The sequence below is a fragment of the Plectropomus leopardus genome, chromosome 17 (genome assembly GCF_026936395.1).
Source record: "Plectropomus leopardus strain MGB_pleo_1.0 chromosome 17, ASM2693639v1, whole genome shotgun sequence".
NCBI classification, from domain to species: Eukaryota; Metazoa; Chordata; class Actinopteri; order Perciformes; family Serranidae; genus Plectropomus; species Plectropomus leopardus.
The window spans coordinates 27,419,588-27,445,725 of NC_142192.1; the positions used below are offsets into that span (position 1 = coordinate 27,419,588).

The window sequence follows — 26,138 nt, forward strand, 5'->3', positions numbered from 1 at the left end:
AAATTTTCTGATGACTCGGTGGTTGTTGGGTGTATAAGAGATGGAGAGGAGGGGGAGTACAGGTCTCTGGTGGATAACTTTGTGGAGTGGTCTGAACATAATCACCTGAGGCTGAATGTTAATAAGACCAGAGAGATGGTGATCGACTTCAGGAAGAAGAGGACGTTGTCACAACCTCCACAGATCCGGGGAGAGACTGTGGAGGAGGCCTACAAATATCTGGGTGTAGTGATAAATAACAGACTGGACTGGAAATCTAACACTGACGCTGTGTATAAGAAGGGGATGAGCAGACTCTACTTCCTGAGGAAGCTACGATCCTTCGGCGTGTGCAGCAAGATGTTGGAGATCTTTTACCAGTCTGTTGTCTCCAGTGTCGTCTTCTTCGCTGCTGTTTGTTGGGGTAGCAGCATCAGAGCCAGTGACACCAACAGACTTAATAAAATCATTAAGAAAGCTGGCTCTGTGGTGGGTTTCAGGCTGGAGACCGTGGAGACGGTGGTGGAGAGGAGGACACTTAAAAAACTGCTCGCCATCATGAACAATGCTGAGCACCCCCTCCACCGCACACTGGACCGACAGCGGAGCACCTTCTCCAACAGACTGATTCAGCTTCGCTGTCGAAAGGACAGATACAGGAAATCTTTCCTGCCTCAAGCCATCCACCTGTACAATAACTCACCTCTGTCTGCGCTTTAAACTCCGGTCTTAGCTCCATGTCACTCTACACTGCTGACTTTATTTTTTATTTATTCAGATACTGTTCCACACTTTACACATGTATATATGTATATATGTAAAGTCTCTTAGTTTTTTTAAGCATATTCCTTTATATTCTATTAATAATGTGTACTCTTTATTCTCTGTTCTTACTGCACGGCGCTGCTACATCCCAATTTCTCAGTTTTTGAGATCAATAAAGTATATCTATCTATCTATCCATCTATCTATGTTCTGCTTTCTCTGCAATGTAGAACAGAAGTAACTTCTGTGCAGCACATAAGTAATGAAATTAAGTTGTCAGTAAATAAATTAAAGAACATGATGCACATCATAACCTTTTTGTTTTTAGCTGAGTCAGGGTTTCTTCAACCAGGAAAATAAAGGTTATCAATGTCAATTTTTGTTTTTTTAAATCATTATTATGAAAATATCTCTCAGGTTGCAAATGTAAAGGTTTTTTTTTTTTTTTTTTAAATTTTTAGATGTGAGTCATCCAACATCCAGCAAGTTAAGTTTCCTTTGTATCAATAAACCAAAGATCACAAAGTTTACAGTCCAAAGGGCAATAAACAACTAAACGCAGCGACTCTATTCAAATTATTGTCAACATAAATGCTGAATCACAAAAAGACACACATTTGAAATTTTGACACTTTATTGAAAAGCAAAACAAAAGTGCAAAAGAAATGAAACATTAGAGAAATTTCATCTGATATTAACTTACTTAACCAACACAAGAATTGATTTTGATCATCGCTGTGCAATTTCTTCATGCAGGGTTCCCTCACAATTTAACTGACAACATTTCAAAACTTTTCATGACCCATAATAATAATAATAACATTAATCAAAATGTCTTGCCCGACTTGCCTGGCATTTTTGTAAAATATCAGATTCAAATTCTAAAATGTAATTTCAGCTAGCTGGCGTACATAAAGGGAGAGACGTAAGACGGGGAGAAAATTAATAATCGTACGTGACAGTAAACAAAATGTCACTCATCATCACATATTCGAGCCGTTACGACAGCTACAGAAAATTAATGTGCTGTCATGTTAAATTACGTTGAAAGTCGTCCACCAATGATTACTGCTATGATTTTCAATAATTTTTACAAATGCCATGACTTTTCCAGGCCTGGAAAACTGTGACTGTGAAATTGTGATTTGATTGTGAAATGCAATGACTTTTCCAGGTTTTCCATGACTGTGGGAAACCATGTTTATGTTTAACAAGCTAACAGAGAAAACATTTATTTTCCCTAAATACGAGCAGGAAATATTTACAGGAACATTTCTATCAGTGTGCTGAGAAGCTTCAACATCCCACAATCCTTTTAGAATCTCTGCTAAAATTAAAATATAATAAAACAGATCAAAAGATTAACATTATGAAACAAAAGCCAACATATTCCTAATTCATTAAGAAAACACTCAAAGACATAAATTATAAGCTTTGGCCTGTTTGAGATCAAACTAAATCTTTTCAAACGTTTTAAAGAAATATACAAACAACCTATTTACACAACTGGAAAAAAAAGTTTGCACTGGTGCTTATATTGTGTATTTGTGCATAGGGGGTCTTTAGAGAGCAGTAATAAACACATTGGATTATTTATCAGGTTAACCCTTTGAAACCTGAGCAAATTAGATTGATTTCTTTAATGACCTTCAGAGAAATGACCCAAAAATTAGCACAAAATTAGTAATAAGCACAAAAAAATCCCTAAATATTAGAAAAATGTAAAAACCAAATAAACAAAAACAAGGGAATGACCTGAAAAAAGTGCTTCAAAATTATAATAATCTCTGACATAATTTGAATTATATATTCATGATAATTATATATAAAGGATCTACCTTTTTCCAATGTTTTTTTTAAACTAGATATTTTTTCCAAGCTTTTTTAAAAAAATAATGTAATAAATCTACACATTTCTTGCAATCTGTGGAACATTTCTTAACAAGTTGCTCGCTGCCTTTTCACTTGTGTTTTTTAAAGGAAATCGAACTAATTTGCTCAGGATTTGAAGTTTTAAACGCTTGCAAAATACTCCTGCAAGCAGCACAAGATAAGTGATGTTGATTCAGGTTTCAAAGGGTTAATGACTTAGAAATCAGGATAATTCACAAAATAAATCTTCATCCATCCTCTTCCTAACTGGCTCATCCTGCTGAGAGTCGCAGGGAACTGGAGTGAATCCCAGTGCACACTGGGCGAGAGGTGGAGTTCATCACCAGCAGAAACACAGATACACAAACATTGTTCCAGTGCAACATGTGTCCATAAACCTAAAGAGACAAACAATAAACAGAAAACAAAATAAACCCAAAGAATTTGGACAATTCAGTTCAACAAAGCCACAAATCTACAGCATCATTTAGAGTTAAAGTGCCCATGGTTCAGTCATTTAACATGCAATATAATTAATTCTTTTCATTTGGTTCAACTCCATTTCAATAAATCAGTGTCACTGTTTCACTAAAGGTGAATTTTTAAGCTTTAAATATGATCTGAGCTGCTGATGTGAATATTTCTGAATGCATCTCTCTCATTTTTTAACATTTTTTTCATGTTTGTTGTGAAAAATCAACTGGCAGGCAAAGATTTTCTTTAAAGCTGTAATGTCTGAGAAGTTTTACATCGGAAACAGAAACAATCACGAAAAGTCGGTTTAAAGCAGCTTCGTGTAACGACAGCTGTGAATAGTTCACGTGTCACATGAGGAAACTCACTGTGTGCAGGGTGGTGTTTTTATGATGTTGGGTCTGGATTCAGTTTCTTAGAGAGCTCAGAGCTGTTGTCAGATTGAGGGCATTTGGCTGAAATAAAAAACAAAGAAACAATTTCAGTTGTCATTATTGCAAAAACGCCAGAATATCTTCTAACATTGTCTTCCTGACAGATATGACTCCCTCTCCTAGTTACTCAAACTGATAAATGTATCTCTTCTACCTTTGTTTTTATCTTACTTCATTATTTTTACTATCACTTGTGTCTTATATCATCAGTTAACGCGTTCAGATCCTGTACGCATACAGCTCACTCTGACTAATCATGGACATAAAGGACGAAAATGTTTTTTTTTCCCCCAAAAGTACAAAATGCACAATCCACAACACAGTGGTAAAACAGTGCGGCTCCACTCTCTGCCTGCGAGCAACTGAATACCTCAAAGAGTTCACTGAGCGCCATAAAATCGCTGGTCAGTCTTTAACGGGCATAAATGTATGTGAGTGTGTTCCCAGTAATGCACATACATTAAAAACAGCTGTAATATGTTACAAATTCAACATAATATGAAGAACAGAAGCAAATATGATGAAATAGCTACATAATAGTAATGATATTTAAATGGATTCTGCACCAATTTTCATCTATTATTTTACTTTTTCTAAATAATGTGGGTAGCATGAGATATCGCTTCTCCCCCCACGACCAAACTTGGCTGTAGACGCAAATTAAATAAATCTAAGCAGCGCTGATCAAATATAAGACTCTGTTATACTGTAGCATATTTTTCGCCTAAAATCTTTTCAGAAATGCGTTTTAGCGAACTGTTTAACTGTAATATGAAACTGATTCTTGCCGGCTGGCTGCCATTGTTTCACACATACGAGTTTTCGTTAATTCATCCACCAGCAGGAGCGTTTACTGGTCTGGTGCAGCAACTTTGCATTCTGGTAGTTGTAGGTTTTCTACCTCTTCAGCAAGAGCATCAATTTCTCTGTTTTTTTTCTGTTTATGTAACATAAATTTCAAAAGTTTTTGAGTCTTTCTACGGCAGAGACAGCTTAGTCATATCTCGTCATATCATCGTGACACTGTGGCTTTCAAGCGACTTAAACCGCTCACTGCTGGAGTTTGACTCAATTTTGTAATCTGGATAACAGCGTCAACTCCAAGTTTAAAATCAAAATAGCAGCAAAAAACAGAAAATCTTAATGTTAGAGTCTCTCACCTTTCTTCTTTTTGTGAACCACAAATACAATCACAGCGATGAGGACGAGAGCAAGAACAACAACTGCAACAATGATGGGGATGGTCGTATCAGCAGGTTTCTCTGTTGAGCAGAAAACAACAAAATTAGTCAAAACATGAACAGATGAAGCAGGTTAGAAGAAAATCCTTCAATCAGACCACAATCTTGTAGGCAGACACTGTATGTTACTGCTGCTGCTGTTAATATTGATTTGTATCCCTACTTGTCTGAACAACATAACTGTATCATCTCTGAACTATAGTTAAACACATATAAAGTTACAAAAAAATGGGGATAAAAGCCTTCCACAATTTTTTTCTTTTTTTTAACAATTTAAAAACTAAATAAATGTGGGAAAACAGCTAATTTCAAAATATAAAAAGAAACCAAAGACACTTAAAAAATGTATTATGCGTTTGTTTCATCATTAAAAATTTTCGATATTAATCAAAGTTCATATAAACAGCAGACAAACTGTAGAAAAAACAGCAGTAACTCCAGGTCCAGACGTGGGCACGTGCATTTGTTTAACACAAATCTAAGCCTTAAAATTATACATTTAAAAAAACTTGATGGATAAAACTGAAGACAAAACAATTTAAAAACACATAAAAAATACAGCAGAGTCACAGCAAACTAAATGTGTGTTTCCCACCTTCATCACTTCTGACTCAAGTCTTACCTTCGTTGGTCCTGATCATTTTTACGTCCAGTTTGGTGCGGATGTCCTCCAAACCAGAGAGCTGAAACACACACTCGTACTTGTCCCGGTCTTCAGGTTTGACCGATGAAACGTCCAGGTCGCTGCTCATCTGGAAGGTCCCATCGTGGTTGGGGAGGACCTCTCCGAGGTCCACGCCCTCATGAAGCTCCTCTCCTCCTTTCCTCCAGTATATCATGGCGTTGTTGGGGAAGAAACCTGTGGCGTGGCAGCTGACCGGAGAGGAGGAAGACTTCTGGAGGAGAGACACTGAGGGACGCTCTGCAGAGAGAAGAGACAGACAGTTTACAGGTTCTTTATTATTATTGACTTTATATTAATACTGTCATTCCTGTTTGATGTGATGTATCATAAATGCTTGAACAACACAAAGACTGTTTATATATTTAATGTAAATAAATCTCACTGAAATATAAATGTGAAAAGAAAAAAGAAGAGATAAAAAGACAGACGAAGAGAGGAGAGAGGGTGAGACAGTTTGGAAAGACTGAGTGTGAGAAAGACAGAGACGGAGAGAAAAACTGAGACAAAGAAAAATATAGAGAAGAAAAAAGAGAGAAAAAGGAGGAAAAGTGAGGTGATGAATGTGGGAGAGAGTGACAGAGAAAATGGTGTAAAGGGAAAGAAGGCAGATCAGAAATATTTCGTTGATCCCTGGAGCGAAACTGTGGTCAGCATAGAGAATTATAGCAAGTAGAAATAAGTACCAGCACAAGTATATCAAATATAAATACAGTAAAAGTAAACAATCAGAACAAGTATGTAAATATTTAAAAAAAAAATAAAAGTGTGTAAATATGTTGAGTATGTCAAGTGTATAAAAATATAAATGTAAATAAATAAAATAATAAACAATAAGCACTTGTGAGTGAATATTAAAATTATAACACGGATAACGTGCCGAGTGTGTAAAGTGTGTAAAACATAAAGCCGTGCCTGTTCGTTAAACTACATCAGGTCATGTGATTCTACCTGTTCTCAGCAGAGAGCTCTTCCCGTAGTCCAAATACTTCTTCACCCACTCAGGACAAATCTGGGTGAGGTAGTTCTTTAGACTTGCTATCCGAGCTTGGTTATTGTCCCACTTGCGTTTGGTGATAAGAGCCTGTTGTTTTGGAGCGATCCATGTCTCTGTCTTCAGGTCCAATGATATGAAGTCTTCTCCATCATAACCTTGCTGATTAAAACCTTTAACCTCATTAGTCTGATCATCCCACTCACAGCCGTACATCACCTGAGCAATGTGGACACCTGAGAGAGACACAAAGACAGCATTAAACCAGAGTGAGACCACATCACAGTCATCTATCATCAGCTGATATCACATCTTTTCCACAGAGACACACCACTGTTGAAGGTGGAGTCCTGACGAGCAGACTGAACCTGATCCTGGACTGGATATTACAGCCACTGAGACCCTGCAGAAAGTAGATCAGTCCAACAGTGTCCTCTTCCTGTGAGACACTACAGACGAGACTGTCCTGAGGCGGCTCTAGATGCTTCCTCTGAGGGACAGTCTCAGTCCAGGATTAGTCTCTAGACTCCACCTGCTCAGCCGGGACAGTGTGTCCTGTTCAGCAGTGTGTTACTACAACTGGTCAGAATAAGACAGAGACCAGCAGGACCATTATGGAGACTGGGACGCAGTCTGTGTGTCCTGATTGATCCGTCCATCAGTCAGTCACTCAAGACAACCATGGATGTATCGGCCACTATGTAAATTTTGCTTCAGAGGGTGGCGCACCTCCTGGGGGCTTGGTGGAAACAGCTGTCGGTTGTCTTCCAAGCCCCCAGGAAGTGCGCCACCCTCTGAAGTAAAATTTACATAGTGGCCGAAAGTGGAACTACAGCGTCATGTGACGCACACTGGCCCAGAAAGACTTTTCCCAATTTGTTAACATCGGGAAAGAGACCACCTTAAATCACTGGATAATTTTTTTGAGACATGTTGACTTTTCAGAACGCATTTTTATAGCCATAATTAAAAACATTAAGTCATAAAGACGTAAATTTCGCTATTTTCCGAATCAAGATTTGGAATTCGGTGTTTCTCCAGCCATAACATGAACGCGCATCGGCCCCGCGGGACTCTACCGCATGAACGCGCATGTAACTCTAAGAGTAACCGATATTTTTGCTGCAATTCATCATTTTTTAATCACAATTCATCATTTTTACCATTTTACAACACATCCATACGCTGTTGGCTGTAAAGCTGTAACATGGACGTCTGTCTGTATCAGAGACCGTATATACGGTCTACGGTCTGTATTTAACCTCCGGTTATCAGTGAGCAGCGCAGAGCACCAGTTACAGTTACTAAAAGGTACTGAACGTAGTATTTTTAAAAGCTGAGCTGTGTGATAAAACACGGGGCAACATTACAAGCAGCACCTTTTATTACCTTTTTATGGGCACGACACATTCAGATTCTGTTCATTTGATTTCTCCGGTCGAGATTACGATATGATTCCCTGATGAGTTGTATCTATATGTGTGTGTGTGTGTGTGTGTCGAGAGAGAGAGAGAGATAAATTTACCATTATCTGATAACCACGTAAATATTAAAACCGACAGCGCTGTCGTTATACCGCCGATTAGCTGCTGTTGCTAATAAACTAAGCTACGAGAGGAATGCTCGTGCACCGGCGCTGTCGCCTCGAGCACTCGGGTCATCTGTGTGAGCGAGCCTGTGAGTCGGAGTCAATGTTCGGGTAAACTCGGCCGCTTTCGGCTGTCGTTAATCACTTCCACGCATGCTCTATGGGCCAGTAGATCCGGGTATTTGACACTTTTCCAAACCCGGAAAAAGAGTTTTCTCTGCTTCATGCGCCAATGAGCAGCTCTCATAGGAATGAATGAGGCCCCGCCCCCACGGCTGTATCCAGACTTCTTATAATACATCCATGATAATACATCCATGATAATACATCCATGATAATACATCCAAGTTCATGCGCCACTTTGACTTCCTTATAATACATCCATGGTTTCCACCTGCAGATGTTGTCTTGATGCTGCCTGATGGGACGGACCAACACACTGTGGTCAGAACAGCAGAGTTCATCTAATCTGACCTGGACTTCTACTTTATAATTACAGCTGAAAATAATAATTATTTTTTAATAATTTTTATTTTTGATCAATAGTTTAATTTATTGTAAAATTTAAGGCAGATGTAAAAAAAATGCCCATTATAAATTAATCCTTTTGTCTGACCAACAGTGAACATTATTTAATATAAAATTAAATTTAAACAGAGAAATTCTCCCAAATGAGACTCTAAAACTAGAAAATGCTCAGCTTTTTGCTTAAATAAAAGACTCTTGATTATCTGATTATTAACATAGTCGTCAATACATATCCTGTTAGATCATGTAATCGATTAAACATAATTGTTTCAACACTAAACATGTTTCTTGTGTCACAGAGACACTGAGATCGAGTAAAGTTAATCTAATCAAATCTGTAGTTCTACTGTTTATGTATGTATATTATGGGATGGACACATTGTGTACAGTAAAGTTAATGTGATCTAATCTGTATTCTGAAACATATTTAGGGCTCAAACTATTTATTCTTGTCATTATTGATTACATAATGACTATTTTTCAATTAATCAATGAAGTGTTTACGCTGTAAAATGTCAGAAAATAGTGAAAAATGTCCATCACAAGTTCTCAGAGGCTGAGGTGAAATTTTCAAATTGCTTGTTTTTGTCTGACCAATAATGAACAGTAATTAATATTAAATCATATAAAACAGAGAAAAGCAGAACGTTATCATATCTAAGAAACTAGAACTGGAAAATGTTTGGCTTTCTGCTGAAATAAAAAACTTAAATGATTTTCTGATTGTCAAAATTATTTTCATTAAATTTTCTGTTGATCAGCTAATCGATTCATTGACTATTTGTTTCAGCACTATATATGTTTATTATAGCTCAGACACACTGTGATCGAGTAAAGTTAATCTCATCCAATCTGTAGGTCTACTATATATGTATGTATATTATGGGATGGACACACTGTGGTCAGTGCAATAAAGTTAATCTGTATTCTGCAGATTAATTCTAGGGCACAAACTAAATATTCATGCCATTACTGATTACATAATGACTATTTTTCAATTAATCAATAAAAAAACATAAAACTGTTTAGTCTGCATTAATAAAACATGACAGCTGAAGAGTTGTGTGTGTGAAATATCTGTTTATTAAAACACTGAATGAAAATATAAACATTTTATCAAGAGAAAGTGGAACATAAACAGACCTCCAGTTTGGTTGAAGCGCTGCTTTGCAGTTTCAATGTTGGCTTTAAAGACTTGCTGGGCATTCAAATGTAACCCTGTCTCCCTCTCCCAGTACTGTGGATTCTCTTCTGTGACTCTGCTCATCCAGTCCTGTTTGGGTATGTCCCTCATGGTATTACTGTCATAGCTATCAATCTGAACGTCATCAACCAACCCAACAGACACAAACTCTGGGAAGTTTGGGACCTCAGAAGACGCAGTGTAGACATACTTCAGAGAGTGAATTCCTGTAAGAAAATAGTAAAATAATCATTTCAGAATTACAGTTTTCTCAATCACTAAAAAATGTCATTTTAATGCACTCAGAATCAAAAAGTACTACATGCAAAGCATCCTAATAATCTCAATTGTGCACTCCGTAAATACATTATTTATAGTATTTGTGATGAATTTGTCTAAAAAAATGTATTTATCCTGAATTAAAATATTAAGTGAGTCGCATATTTAGGTCATACAGTTGGGTTGCTGACTTTCATTGACAGAAAGCAGTTTGAAAAAACAGGGGTCATTGTTTTAAATCTAGTATTGAATATATGCTGAAGAGGATTTGTGGAATTCAAATGTTTGAGTGTAAAGATACTTTTTAAAAATACAACCAAGTGATCTGACCGAGTCCCTTGAGTTTCTCACTTTCATATATCTTGATTCATGTACTTTAGACCTTTTTTCTTAAGTTTTACTCCCAATACTTTTGATAAACAATATTTTGTGTAAAAGCAAATCTTCTGTGTTTCAACAATCCCAGAAATATGTGAATTGACACAACTCTACATTTAATTATGAGTCGTCAAATTGTATTTTTCTCTGAAGAATGGCTTAAAATATATATTTCTTATATTAGTTGATTTCAGAAAATATATACATCAAACAATAAGATAATTTGGAATATAATATTTATGTTAACTACGTTGTTTTTTTGATAGTGTGTTTTTCTGTGCGTTCATATTGTCAAATTATTCTCAGTCATCTCTGTTATTTATTTATTTATTTATTAAAAGAGGAGGAAGGATATATATTATTATTTTCTTCTTGCTCCTTTTCAATTATAAAATCTATATTATGTGGTGACAGATTACATTTTATATTTTGTGTTGGAGTTTATTTTTTATTTTTAGTTTCTGGCTGTGATAAATGGTGTGATTTTTGAAGCTTTTCAATAAAAATGCTTTTGACCACTTGATGGTTTGGGGATTCTATGGGTACTAAAATAAACACACAAAAAAAAACATAAATTTAAAGTTGAATGTCCCTCTCCTAAGCCAAATCAAAAACATAAATCCTTACCCTGTGCTTAAAAAAATATTTGGACTGCCTCCCCCATTTGACACCACCCCTCCCCTCTCATAAATAACGAACAGTCCCTTACTCGAAAAAAAAACACATAATTTTTAAAATAACAGTCACAATTAATAGCATTAAATTAATGACACTGCACTTTAAAAATAGCATATATATAAAATAATCATGAACAACTCAAAGGCTTAAATTACCAAGTATAATGTAGTTTGTAGTTAGGCAAAGAAACTCTAGTTTAAACGCCAGTTATTTATGTTTTTAAAGTATTTTGGACTCTTTTCATGTATCTGTGTGCTGGACTGTGCAGCGCTGCCTCCTCATGCTGCATTTTAGCATCAAGATCGATCAGACAGTATCGGTCTTAATGGTACCGATATAGACAACAAAACTATTAACTCACGTGCCGCCGCGCCATGGAGACACATTCCCAGGACAATCAGGACAATCCAGGTCTTCATTTTGACCATCTGAAGCTTTGACAGAAAAACAGACACCATCTTTCCCGCTCATGAAGTGCGAATAAAAAGAAGGTGGAGACTCAATGTGACCAATGAGAATTTAGGCTGAGCATCGACGTCACCTGTAACTCGGTGAAAGTCACTGAAAGAGGTTATGAATGACAGTGAAAGATTTCCTCCAAAAATGAGGAAAAAAGGCAGTCAGCAACTTCTTAAGAAATGTAACTGCAACTTGTAAAGAAATTATTTAAAAAAAAAAAAACAGTTGTAGTTTTTTTTAAACTAAAAAATGTCAAGGAAAAAAGTTAGAGAAAAACGATATAAGTATCATGATTACATATTTAAAACAATGTTACAGAATTATTATGATTTTTAAAGAACCCTTTTCAGGTAATTTATTTTTTTGTTTTTGTTTTTATTTCAGGTAATTTTCTTTCACTTTTTACTAATTCTTGCTAATTTTCATTAATTTATTTCTTACATTGCTAATTGTTATTTTCCCATGTTTTTGAAAGAAATAAAGCCTATTCGCTCAGGTCTGTAAAGGGTTAAACAGATCCTCCTCATGCAATCAAACCATCTGATCATTAAATTAGATGGAGGGGAACATCATATATCTCTTTTGAAGTCCATATCCAATAAGGTGTTACACTGATGTGTTACTACAATAAGGTATTTTGTGTGTTTTCAGCACAGACCTGCACACTGTTTTGGGCTCACATCAGACCAACTGTCAGCACAGAAAATATCATAAAACACAAGATCGTTTCCATGACACAAAGTTTCACCTCCGTGTTTGACTCTGAAATGAAAACAAGAACCAAAGAAAGCAAAGCAGAAAGAGTCAGAGAGCTTTTTAAACACAGACATCAGATCAGCTCGGCTCTGTCCGACAGGCTAAATGCTCCTGAGCTGATTTGGAGCTGTGGACGCTGAAAACTGCTCCAACAAGAGAAATTTAACACTTCTGTTGATGTTTCAACACCTGATGCTGTTTTTCATTTTGCTTCGGCACCGTTTAGACTCTGTTTCCATCCTCACTTATTGTTGTTGAAGCACTTTATAAAAGGTTATCAAATTTAGCTTTGATAAGAAAACTCAGATGTTTTGGTCTTTTTCAATGAAACATTTTTATTCATTTTTATTACACAAACAAATCAACATGTGTCACATCTTTTATACAGACTGTGGGGTTTAATTTGTTTGTGACTTTGAGGTTTGAACTCTGGTTGAGAAATCTCTTCCTGCTCACTGCTGATCGATACATGAGTTTATTAGTGCTGATCAATACCTGAGTTTATCACTGAATTCACCTTTACAGACAGTCAGCAGTGTGACAGCGCCCCCTGTGGACACTTTATGCATCTCCTGATGGGAAACCACCTGACTTTCTGTTGGTGTCAATCTGCCAAAACATACTCATGTTTTTATTATCATATTTAGAATAATTAAAGAAGTTTAGAGTATATTTAATGGCAGTGAACAGCATTGCTGCTCCCTGAATCCTAAGAAACACATTTACATGCTGAATTCAGGAAAATAATTTTATGTTAGAAAACACTATTAAGATCAAACAACAACAAAAAAAACTTCAACTTGATTTGAACTTGTACTGGTTTGAACAAAACCCCTACAAGTTGTGGTAAAAAGAATTGGATTTCATTAGATTTTGCCTCACAGGGAGAGTTTGTTGTAGTAGTTTGTAGATATAAGTAAGACCAAAGTACTACATTTGTCACCTGGGGCTGGAGAAATAACCACAGAAGAAGTAAAAACCATGATCAGAACGAGCAGTAACCTCTGGGGTTGAAAAATGAAGCCAAAGCAGAGGTGCCAAGAGCGAGTCAGCCCCCACAGACCGGCCCGTTCAACATGTAGCAAATTAAAATTGTCACTGATGTGTAAGCATATTTAGAACCACAAAAAGACTTCGACTTTTGGGCACTTTATTAAGAACCAAAACAAATGTGCAAAAAGAATGAGAAGGCAGGATAACTTTATTTGACATTCATTCACCGAACTAACACAAGAAGTGATTTTGAGCATCACTTTATAATTTCTTTGTTGAAAAACAAAACAAAAAAAGCACTCAGACCAAAAACGTCCCTATTCCCCAAACGCCAGCAGTATATATGTTCATGAACACTGCAATCAGCGTTCTGAGAAGCTTAAAACATCACACAACCCTTTTACAAAGATACAATGAAACAAAAACCAACAGCATGATCCTGAAAAAAACTCCAAGACATAAACGACTTGCTTAAACCTGTTTGGAATCAAACAAAATCAATACATTTGAAATTATATTCAAACAAATAATATTTACACAACTGGAAAATAAATTGTACTGATGCTTATGCTTGTGTCTGTGTAATTGTGGAGATAAAAACTATCACTGTTTAATTTCATGTTGTGATATATATGATTCACCATAGTGTAACAAAACTCCAACCAGTGTGCACTGAGACTGGAGTCAATCCCACTGCACACCGGGCTTTTTATTCATTTGATCCTTTTCTGTTTTATCGGTTTTATTTCCCTTTATTTATGGCTTGATTTCTCTTATTTTTTCTGTTGTTGTTTTTGGTTAATTTCTTTGTATTACTTTATACTGACATAACACGTCCGGCATCTTGCTTTATTTGCCCTCTGGTTTTAATTTTATCCTGATTTATCCAGATTTGTGAGCATATGATACACAGACACAGAACTGGGTAATTTTAGGCACTTTACTGAAAGAAAAACAGTACAAAAGTACAAAGTACAAAATGAACGATACATTAAGTCCATTTTATCTGACATTCACTTCCTTAACCAACACAAAAAATGATTTTCAGCATCCAGCTTAAGTTTGTTTTTTTTTTAAATCTAAAAGAGAAAAAGCATCCCTAGTCCAAAATATTAATAACATTTATATCAGCATGCTGAGAAGCTTAAAATTGACCAAAAGATGGATATTATGAAACAAAAACCAACACACTTTTGATTAATTTAGAAAAACCTCAAAGACATAAATATTTTGCTTTAACCTGTTTAGAATCAAACAAAATCTTTTAATTTTATCAGTTTTGAAAAATATATTCAGGCAAACTATTTACAAAACTGGAAAAAAAACTGTACTGATGTTTGTGTATGTGCGTGTGCAGGGCAACACTGATGAAACCTATCATCGTTTAATTTCATGTCGTGTTTTATATGATTCACCACAGTGATACAAAACTGCTTTCATCCTGTGTGATTCGAGACTGGAGTCAATCCCAGTGCAACCTGGGTAATGGAGTACAGTTTATCACCAGGAGTAACACAGATAGAGGACCATTTACACTCACGCCTACGGGAAATTTAGGGTGTCCAAGTTACAGAGCATGTTTTTTGGATGTTGCTCACTGATTAACAGAATCGTCCTCATTGATCTAAAACAACCAGAGAAACAAGAATGAGTCGCTTCTGGTTGACAAATGTTATCTCAAGGTTTACATCACATCACCAAACCTGAAACGAGTGTATGAAAATATATTGGAATGCATGTGTGTGTGTGTGTGTATGTATGCATGTATTTACATTTGTATAACAATAACAGTTTAATCAGAAAAGCAAAAAAGCAGAAGCATCAATCTATGAGTATAATGGATTACATGTTTGTGACACTTTCATTGTATTACTACTATCCAAAAATCATAGGCCTAATTTGATTTACAAATGTTTAAGCAAATATTTTTAAAAATTATCAAATTTTACTAAACGATCAAAATAATTCAGTGTCACCATTAATGTTTTGTAATATTTGTAGAATATTTGTCAACTTTTTTCTCAAATCTGTTTTCTCTCCAATAGATACGTTTCTATAACTAAATTCCCAAACCTGATTCTATCAGTTTATTATATGAATGATGAATAACTGATGAACTCCCAGTTTACAGGAGAGTGTGGTGACATCGCTCCCTGATCCAGTGCAAAACGTATTTATTCACCTACAGAGATAAAAAGAGAAAACATATAACATTAAATAAATAAGATATAAAATAGTTTACCATAAATGTTGGCAGAGTAATTTTGCAGTTTCAGTCAGCTTTGTTTAACAGCTGTTAATAGCTGATGTCTCATATGAAGCAGCTTACTGTGTACGGGGTGGTGTGTTTCTGATTTATGTGTTTGGATTCAGCTCCTCCAAGACCTCAGGGTTGTTGATGGCTGTAAGATCAGAAACACAATGTCAGCCCCAAACCACTGTGTTTACAGCTAACAGTGCAGCAAACATCCTGCACAAGATCTCTGACACAAAACCCAGAAGCTCTTTTAAATCTACAGAGTGAATGTCAGGTCAGAAAAAAATAAAAACAAGTTTTACTTACGAGATGGAGGGCGTTTGGCTGAAATAAAAAGAAAAGATAAATTATTTATACTGTTACAGTTAAAAATGCCTCACGTTCTCACCTTCTTTCCAGTAATAATCCCAATTTCTACTCACTCAAACTTTTAAATAAATCTCTTACTTTTTCATACCTCTCCCTACATCATCATGCTATAGTCACATTATCTTAAGCTGAATATTTTACAGCGCTCACTGTTGGCTGAAACAGATTTTGTTTGCTGGGAAGTGACACGTAAAGCACCGACTCAAAGTTTTAAATCGAAATACTGAAAAAATTCACAGACAATGTTTCTGTTTTGGTCTCTCACCATTCTTCTTTTTGTAAATGAAGAATCCGATCACAGCGATGACGACGAGCGCAAGAACAACAAGTCCAGCAATGACGGCGACGGTCACGTCAGCGCCTGTTGAGCAGAAAACAACAAAAAATAATCACAACCTGAACAGATGAAGCCACAATCTTGTAGGCAGACACGATATGTTACTGTTGCTGTTGTTAATTTGGATCTGTATTCCTATTTATCTGCACAACATTTCACTATATCTATGCTCGTTTATTCTTCTCTAGCTTTGATGTCTTTGTTCAGCTGTGTGTCGATGTTGGTTTCTGTCCCAAACTGTTGGTTTTGGCACAATGAGAGCTTCTGACAAACATACATGGACAGTTAACTTTATTCTGACTTACTTTTAGAAACATTAAAATCATCCACTTATTTAAAAAATATGGTGACCCATCTTCTAAAACTGACCATCGGTTCTGTCAACACAGTGCCTATAATCTCTGAACTATAGTTAAATATTTAGAGTTACAAAAAGTTGGGGAAATTTTTTTTTTCTTTTTTAAAAAATTTAAAAACCAAATTAATGTGGCAAAAACAGCTAATTTCAAAATATAAAAAGAAACCAAAGACACTTAAAAAATGAATTGAATATGTTTCATCATTAATAATTTTCTATATTAATCAAACTTCATATAAACAGCAGACAAACTGTAGAAAAAACAGCAGTAACTCCAGGTCCAGACGTGGGCACGTGCATTTGTTTAACACAAATCTAAGCCTTAAAATTATACATTTAAAAAAACTTGATGGATAAAACTGAAGACAAAACAATTTAAAAGCACATAAAAAATACAGCAGAGTCACAGCAAACTAAATGTGTGTTTCCCACCTTCATCACTTCTGACTCAAGTCTTACCTTCGTTGGTCCTGATCATTTTTACGTCCAGTTTGGTGCGGATGTCCTCCAAACCAGAGAGCTGAAACACACACTGCATTTTGTCCCAGTCTCCAGGTTTGACCGATGAAACGTCCAGGTCGCTGCTCATCTGGAAGGTCCCATCGTGGTTGGGGAGGACCTCTCCGAGGTCCACGCCCTCATGAAGCTCCTCTCCTCCTTTCCTCCAGTATATCATGGCGTTGTTGGGGAAGAAACCTGTGGCGTGGCAGCTGACCGGAGAGGAGGAAGACTTCTGGAGGAGAGACACTGAGGGACGCTCTGCAGAGAGAAGAGACAGACAGTTTACAGGTTCTTTATTATTATTGACTTTATATTAATACTGTCTTTCCTGTTTGATGTGATGTATCATAAATGCTTGAACAACACAAAGACTGTTTATATATTTAATGTAAATAAATCTCACTGAAATATAAATGTGAAAAGAAAAAAGAAGAAATAAAAAGACAGACGAAGAGAGGAGAGAGGGTGAGACAGTTTGGAAAGACAGTGAGTGTGAGAAAGACAGAGACGGAGAGAAAAACTGAGACAAAGAAAAATATAGAGAAGAAAAAAGAGAGAAGAGGGAGGGAAAGCGAGGTGATGAATGTGGGAGAGAGTGACAGAGAAAATGGTGTAAAGGGAAAGAAGGCAGATCAGAAATATTTCGTTGATCCCTGGAGCGAAACTGTGGTCAGCATAGAGAATTATAGCAAGTAGAAATAAGTACCAGCACAAGTATATCAAATATAAATACAGTAAAAGTAAACAATCAGAACAAGTATGTAAATATTTAAAAATAAAAGTGTGTACAATATGCTGAGTATGTCAAGTGTATAAAAAATATAAAAGCAAATAAATACAGTAATAAACAATTAGCACTTGTGTGTGAATATTAACATTATAATACGGATAACGTGCCGAGTGTGTAAAGTGTGTAAAACATAAAGCCGTGCCTGACGCTGCGATGAAATGTATACGACTGATATAAGAGAGGAGAGAAGATGAATGAAGAGGTGAGAGAATGAGAGAGAGAGAAATGTGTTAAACTGATACAAAGAGGGTCTCTGTTTGTTGGTTCGTGTATTTTGTGATGTTGCCGTCGGTTCGAAACAAAAGAGACGCGTGAAGATTATTATGTTCGTTAAACTACATCAGGTCATGTGATTCTACCTGTTCTCAGCAGAGAGCTCTTCCCGTAGTCCAAATACTTCTTCAGCCACTCAGGACAAATCTGGGTGTAGTACTGTTTATACACTGCTATCTGAGCTTGGTCATTGTCCCACTTGTGTTTGGTGATGACAGCTTGTGGTTTTGGAGCGATGTATGTCCACGTCTTAAAGTCCAATGATATGAAGTCTTCTCCATCATAACCATCTTGATCAAAACCTTTAACCTCATTAGTCTGATCATCCCACTCACAGCCGTACATCACCTGTAAAATGTGGACACCTGAGAGAGACACAAAGACAGCATTAAACCAGAGTGAGACCACATCACAGTCATCTATCATCAGCTGATATCACATCTTTTCCACAGAGACACACTGATCCACACACACCAAACCAGAGGATCTACACCTCCGGCTGTTACTGTCTCCATGACAACCACTCACAGCCAGTCAGCATCTGGACACTGTGGACGTCTTAAAAGAGAGAGACAGAGAGACAGAGACTGCTGGGAAACACAGTGACATCCTCATGTCCTCTTTCTTTCTTTTTTTTTTTTTTTTAAACCACAGAGACACACTGCGTCCACTGAGACAACAGTTTGTCTCCACTGTTGAAGATGGAGTCCTGACAAGCAAACTGAACCTGATCCTGGACTGGACATTACAGCCACTGAGACCCTGCAGAAAGTAGATCAGTCCAACAGTGTCCTCTTCCTGTGAGACACTACAGACAAGACTGTCCTGAGGCGGCTCTAGATGCTTCCTCTGAGGGACAGTCTCAGTCCAGGATTAGTCTCTAGACTCCACCTGCTCAGCCGGGACAGTGTGTCCTGTTCAGCAGTGTGTTACTACAACTGGTCAGAATAAGACAGAGACCAGCAGGACCATTATGGAGACTGGGACGCAGTCTGTGTGTCCTGATTGGTCCGTCCATCAGTCAATCACTCAAGACAACCGACAGCTGTTTCCACCTGCAGATGTTGTCTTGATGCTGCCTGATGGGACGGACCAACACACTGTGGTCAGAACAGCAGAGTTCATCTAATCTGACCTGGACTTCTACTTTATAATTACAGCTGAAGATAATGATTATTTTTAATACTTTTTATTTCTGATCAATAGATTCATTTATTGTAAAATTTAAGAAAGATGTGAAAAATGCCCATTATAAATTAACATTTTGTCTGACCAACAGTGAACATTATTTAATATAAAATTAAATTAAACAGAGAAATTCTCCCAAATGAGACACTAAAACTAGAAAATGCTCAGCTTTTTGCTTAAATAAAAGACTCTTGATTATCTGATTATTAACATAGTCGTCAATACATATCCTGTTAGATCATGTAATCAATTAAACATAATTGTTTCAACACTAAACATGTTTCTTATGTCACAGAGACACTGAGATCGAGTAAAGTTAATCTAATCCAATCTGTAGTTCTACTGTTTATGTATGTATATTATGGGATGGACACATTGTGTACAGTAAAGTTAATGTGATCTAATCTGTATTCTGAAACATATTTAGGGCTCAAACTAATTATTCTTGTCATTATTGATTACATAATGACTATTTTTCAATTAATCAATGAAGTGTTTACGCTGTAAAATGTCAGAAAATCGTGAAAAATGTCCATCACAAGTTCTCAGAGGCTGAGGTGAAATTTTCAAATTGCTTGTTTTTGTCTGACCAATAATGAACAGTAATTAATATTAAATCATATAAAACAGAGAAAAGCAGAACGTTATCATATCTAAGAAACTAGAACTGGAAAATGTTTGGCTTTCTGCTGAAATAAAAAACTTAACTGATTTTCTGATTATCAAAATTATTTTCATTAAATTTTCTGTTGATCGGCTAATCGATTCATTGACTATTTGTTTCAGCACTACATATGTTTATTATAGCTCAGACACACTGTGATCGAGTAAAGTTAATCTCATCCAATCTGTAGGTCTACTATATATGTATGTATATTATGGGATGGACACACTGTGGTCAGTGCAATAAAGTTAATGTGATCTAATCTGTATTCTGCCACATATTTAGGGCTCAAACTAAATATTCTTGTCATTACTGATTACATAATGACTATTTTTCAATTAATAACTGTTTACACTTTTATTTTAAAAAATCAGAAAATGGTGAAAAATGTCCAGTTTCAAGAGGCTGAGGTGAAATCTTTAAACTGCTTCTTCTGTCTGATCAACACTGAACATTATTAAATATTAAATGATATAAAACTGAAAACAGCAAAAAAAAAAAAATCCTCATATTTGAGAAACTTTCCTAGAAAATGTTTGGCTTTCTGCTTAAATAAAAGATTCAAATAATTATCTGATCATTTAAATGGTTGTAAAAAATTCTGTTGGCAAACTAATCAATCAATTGATTAACCGTTTCAGCGCTTTGTGTTTATGACGGCGCAGACACACTGTGGTCAGTACAGGACAGTTAATGTGATCTAATCAATATTCTGCAAAATATTTAGGGCTCAAACTAAATATTCTTGTCATCATTTATTACTTAATTACTATTTTTCATTTAATCAATAAATTGTTTGTAAAATGTCAGATAACAGTTAAAAATGCTCATCAAGTTCCCAAAGACTGAAGTGAAAACTTTTAAATGCTTCTTTTGTCTGACCAACACTGAACAGTATTTTATAAAAAAAAATGAATTAAACAGAGAAAAGCAGGAAATTGTTGTGTTTGAGAACCTTAAACTAAATAAAGGTTAGACATTTTGATTAATAAAATATTTAAATGATTATCTGAATATCAAAATGGTTTTAATTTGATACAGTCAACTGACTGATTGATTAATTTTAATTTAGCTCTATATGTGTTTATTATGGCTTCGACACACTGTGATCAAGTAAAATGATCTTATCTGTAGTTCTGCTTTACATTTATATTATGGGATGGACACACTGTGGTCAGTGCAGCAGAGTCGAGCTGTTCAACGTTTTAAATCTGTGATCTGAATGAGACGTCCATCGTGTCGTCCTGTCAGTCGGCTTTATTAAACCATCCTGCTCCTCCTCTCATATGAGGACCCAGCACAAGCAGCCTGCGTCCTGTTTACAGTCCTGCGCCGCAGTTTGAGAAACCAGGCGGTAACGCTCCTCTATCAGCTGAGTGTTAAACTGCTGTGATCAGCTGGTTCCTGCAGTCCAGTTATTACGGACCAACTCGCTGTGGACACTTCAGGAGAGTTACTCTGATCTGATCCAGTGGAGATAAAGGGTTAATCATCTCTGCTGGTTATTATGGGATGGACAGAAACACATATCAGTGTAGTGCAGCAGCTTCCAGTTAGTCTCAGTGTCAGTGATGTTTCTGTTGAGTCTGACTGTGTTTCAGCCAAAATACAAACTGTTTCACCTGTGTGAATGACACACTTGTGACGCACGCGTGTGTGTGTGTGTGTGTGTGTGTGTGTGTGTGTGAGAGAGAGAGAGAGAGAAAGAGAGAGAGAGAGTGTGGTTCAAATCATTACTAAAATGCAAGGTTACAATATAAACAACATTTTATCAGCAGAAAGTGAAACATGAACAAACCTCCAGTTTGGTTGAAGCGCTGCTTTGCAGCTTCTATACTGGCTTTGAAGGTCTGCTGGGTACCCATAGAGACCTCAGTGTTCCTCTGGATGTACTGAGGATCATCTGCTGTGACTCTGCTCATCCAGTCCTGTTTGGGTTCTTCTCTCCTGGTGTTGCTGTCATAGTGACTTATTGGAACGTCATCAACCAACCCAACAGTCACAAACTCGGGAAAGTTTGGGACTCCAGATGACCCAGTGTAGAAATACTTCAGAGAGTGAATTCCTGTAAGAAAATGTTAAATTATTAACTTTTTTTTTTATAAATCACTGAACTACGTTATTTTCCTGCACATAGAATCAAACACATACACAGTACATTAAAGACATCCTAAAAATCTCAGTTGTTCACTCAATAAAAAAAATAAATGTATTCTTTACCATCTATGATATTACTGTCTTGAAAAATAAAAAAATATTAAATTAAATAGAATAAATAAGTAACACATCTCAGTTATGCAGTCCCTGACTTTCCTTGACAGAAAACAGTTTGTTAAATCTTTTTTAATCCTGTGTTGAAGATCTAAATGTGAGTTGAAGTTATAGTTGGTATTATTTTCTAGTTAATGGACTCATTTATTCTTCAGGACTCATTAACAGAAGCTCACATTACTCATTATCAGATTAGTTAGAAATCTTAAATTGCAAACCTCTGACAGAAAATAAAAGCTTCATCTAATTCAAATGTTTTATTCGCAACAAATTAAACGTTTCATGATTAGATAACATGAGTTTGGTCTCTATTTTAATCTATAAACAACAACAACTTGTGTTTTTTCTTCTTGAGGATTTTATCACAAAAACAAACTCTAAGTTTATTGAAGATAAAAGTCGCAGCACTTCTCCTTTTACAGTTTTCGATGTGGGTTGTTTAGCTCTTTTCTATTGCTGTTGTCTTTTTCATAGTCGAGTAATATTTGATTTTGTTTTTATTTTGTTGTCAGAAGGTTTATGGATGTTAAATGTTTTTATTAAAATACGACCAACTGAAAGTAAATTCTTGACCCAGTCCCTTTAGTTCCTCACTTTCATTTATCTCGATTTATGTAAACTGAAGAATTAGATTTAAGTTTAACTCCCCATATCTTCCAAAGATTTTGAATAAAACCAAATCTTCTGTATTTCAATACAGACGAGCCAAGAATAATGTTAACAGAGAAAAGACATTTATCTAATAAAGGTCTCTAATTTCTTATGTTGTAATGCAATAAAGTTTTTTTTAGTATCTGTTAAAAACTGAATTCATATTCGCTCCTACATTCCCTCCATCATGACCTGATATTTATCTGCTCTTAGTCCTCATTTTAAAAGTTTATCTTCAGTCTTTTTCATTGAAGAGTAAACTTTCTGCAGGTGTGTCTGAGTTTTGCTGATTAAATCATCATCTGTGAACTCCTCTGCTGTCTGAATGCATGTACATCATCTTTCTCTGTTCAGCTGTCAGACCCAAACTGTTTTGCAGATCTGTCCAAGAATAAAATCTACTTCCTGTTATAACATCAAATATTAAAACATTATTTCTCTTCAGAAGCTGGATTTTTGTGGCTGATGCTGATAACAGAATTCAGCACGAACGCAGAACTTCAGAAAATATACACATCAAACAATAAGATCATTTGGACCTCATATTTATATTAACTCAGTTGTTTTTGATGATCTGTCTTTTTTTGTGTGTCCATATTGTCAAATTAGTCTCAGTCATCTCTGTTATTTATTTATTTATTTAAAAAGTGGGAAGGATATATATTATTATTTTCTTCCTGTACTAAAGCTTATGCCGCATTTGAAAATTCCGACCGTCTACAGGTCCTTAAACGCACCACAGACGTGTCGATCGGCTCAGAGCAGACGTCGGCTGAACATTCCCTGCAGTGTGTGCGTCCATAGAGCCTAACCACACACATGCGCACGGATTTCATAAAGAGCTGAAACTTTATTCCTGGACTCTGTTTTCCTTCTGCACTTACCTGCACATTAACAAGTGTCCTGACCGACACTCTGAAGTGATTGCTGCCACCCAAGATCCCCATACAGTCTCATACACTTCCTGCTCCTTTTCAATTATGAAATCTGTTTTATATGGTGACAGATTACAGTTTATATTTTGAGTTGGAGTTTATACTAAAACTATTAAAAAAGATGACGTATCATGTTACAATATATTTAATATTTATTAAGTACGACAGGGACTTATTTTAATTATTGTACTAACAGAGCAGGAAGTTGTTTGGCTTCAGCAGGAAAACAACGCCTTCAACTGACTTGCTGGATAGAAATAAAAATCTAAAACCTTCACAGCAGCCGGTACAGGTGTTGATATGTGTTTGGAAAATGAAAAAAATATGTTAATTATGCCAGATGAATAAAAATAATTGAGGGACTGGACAATATTTATCAGAGTAGTGGGTTGACTACGGTGTGACTTAATTTCTTTCTTATCGTTTTTCTTTCTTTTTATTTAAAAAATAAAATCATAATATTAAATGTTTTTTTCTTGAGCCTCCCTGAGTGACAGGAGGAAAATAATGCATAAAACTCCCCTCACCATGAATAACCTTTTTTTTCCCCTTTTTCTTTTTCCTTTTATTTATTTATTGATTGATTTTTAGTTTCTGGCTGTGATAAATGGTGTGATTTTGGAGCTTTTAAAGAAAAATGCTTTTAAAACCCACTTGATGGTTTGGGGATTCTATGGGTACTAAAATAAACACAAAAAACATAAATTTAAAGTTGAATGTGCCTCTCCTAAGCCAAATCAAAAACATAAATCTTTCCCCTGTGCTTAAAAAATATTTGGGATGCTTCATCATTTTCCACACCCCTCCCCTCTCATAAATAACGAACAGTCCCTAATTTGAAAAAATATATAATAACAGTCATGATTAATAGCATTAAATTAATGACATTACACTTTAAAAAATGGCATAAATAGTGATGAACAACTTTAAGACTTAAATTACCAAGTACAATATAGTTTTGGCATATAAACTGCTGTTTAAACGCCAGTTATTTATGTTTTTAAAGTATTTCGGCCTCTTTTCATGTATCTGTGTGCTGGACTGCGCAGCGCTGCGTCGTCACGCTGCATTTTAGCATCAAGATCGATCAAACAGTATCGATCTTAATGGTCCCAATATTATAAAATATTGACCGAAATAAAAAAGCTGTAGAAAGATACACGTCTGCCTTTTTCAGAAATACACTGTAGGCTTTCCTTCTTGTCAAAAACTCAACAGCGGCCACCGACAAAATTAGAGACCAAACTACAAACGGCAGCCAGAATTTACACACGTGAACTTTAAGATATCGGATTTGTTATTTTTAAACATTTTAAAGTCCTTTAACTAAACACCAAAGACCACCAGAAGAAGCTTAAACTTACACTAAATAAAGATACGAAGTATATTATATTTAAAAATCAACAAACTTAAAAACTATTGACTCACGTGCCGCCGCGCCATGGAGACACATTCCCAGGACAATCAGGACAATCCAGGTCTTCATTTTGACCATCTGAAGCTTTGACAGAAAAACGACTAAAATGTTTAATTTCTGAGACAGACAGACACCGTCTTTCCTGCTCGAGCTCGAAGGATGAAGTGCGGAAAAAAAGAAGGTGGAGACTGATATCAACCTCCATCTGACCAATGAGAATTTAGGCTGAGCATCGACGTCACCTGTAACTCGGTGAAAGTCGCTGAAAGAGGTTATGAATGAAAGTGAAAGTAAAATGATGTTATTTCAGCCTGTGTAAGAGGACGAAGAGACATCACACATGCGGGGCTTTATTCTGTTTTATCGACACATTAAAGGAGTAATAAACCTGCTGCTGCTCAGATCTTGTTTAGTGATTTTTAGGCTGATGTGATGTCACGTGCAGACATGTATTAGATCTTTTGGGAGGTCAGAGGTCACTGTCAGCCACAGATCAGATACTCTGCAGTCTGCGGGGATGCAGTTATTGTTTTTTTTTGTTCTGTGTGGCTCACCTGCTGCGCTGCTGATGTGCAGTAAGACAGTTTTTCAGTGTGGACTGCAATTATCTGTGACTTTAATCCGTTTAACTGACATCACTTTACTTGCAGTGCTTTTACATGCATTTCACAGGTGTTTAAACCTTTGAACCCTAAACAAGGTTGTTAGATTTCATGGGGAAAAAAGGGAAATCAGAAAATTGTTGATAAATGCAACTGCAAATTGTAAAAAATTGTTTTAAAAAAATGTAGATTTAGGTTTTTTTTTTAACTAAGGGAAAATGTCTAGGGACCTTCCTGTGGGA

At 36.0% G+C, this 26,138-nt stretch overlaps 1 protein-coding gene and 1 long non-coding RNA gene across 4 annotated transcripts; both read right to left on the reverse strand.

Moving 5' to 3' along the window:
- Positions 1–1,360: 1,360 nt before the first annotated feature.
- On the reverse strand, positions 1,361–25,466 carry LOC148186679 (class I histocompatibility antigen, F10 alpha chain-like). Of its 3 annotated transcripts, XM_088090882.1 has the most exons (10): positions 25,306–25,466; positions 21,819–22,085; positions 18,255–18,533; positions 17,064–17,363; positions 9,701–9,967; positions 6,399–6,677; positions 5,388–5,687; positions 4,685–4,786; positions 3,459–3,545; positions 1,361–3,014 (listed from the first exon to the last, which is right to left on the reverse strand). In XM_088090882.1, the coding sequence occupies exons 1-9, from the start codon at positions 25,370–25,372 to the stop codon at positions 3,478–3,480; spliced, it is 1,929 nt and encodes a 642-aa protein (XP_087947008.1). In that variant the 5' UTR covers positions 25,373–25,466; the 3' UTR covers positions 1,361–3,014; positions 3,459–3,477. The 3 variants fall into 3 exon arrangements, with proteins under 3 accessions (XP_087947008.1, XP_087947006.1, XP_087947007.1); XM_088090881.1 differs by lacking the exons at positions 1,361–3,014; positions 3,459–3,545; positions 4,685–4,786; ... (1 more) ...; positions 6,399–6,677; positions 9,701–9,967 and adding exons at positions 13,424–15,465; positions 15,613–15,685; positions 15,847–15,864; positions 16,175–16,270; XM_088090880.1 differs by lacking the exons at positions 17,064–17,363; positions 18,255–18,533; positions 21,819–22,085; positions 25,306–25,466 and adding an exon at positions 11,437–11,585.
- Positions 23,903–25,299, reverse strand: LOC148186680 (uncharacterized). Its single transcript, XR_015779588.1, has 2 exons — positions 24,118–25,299; positions 23,903–24,066 (listed from the first exon to the last, which is right to left on the reverse strand). It is a non-coding gene; the product is annotated as an uncharacterized LOC148186680 (long non-coding RNA).
- Positions 25,467–26,138: the final 672 nt, after the last annotated feature.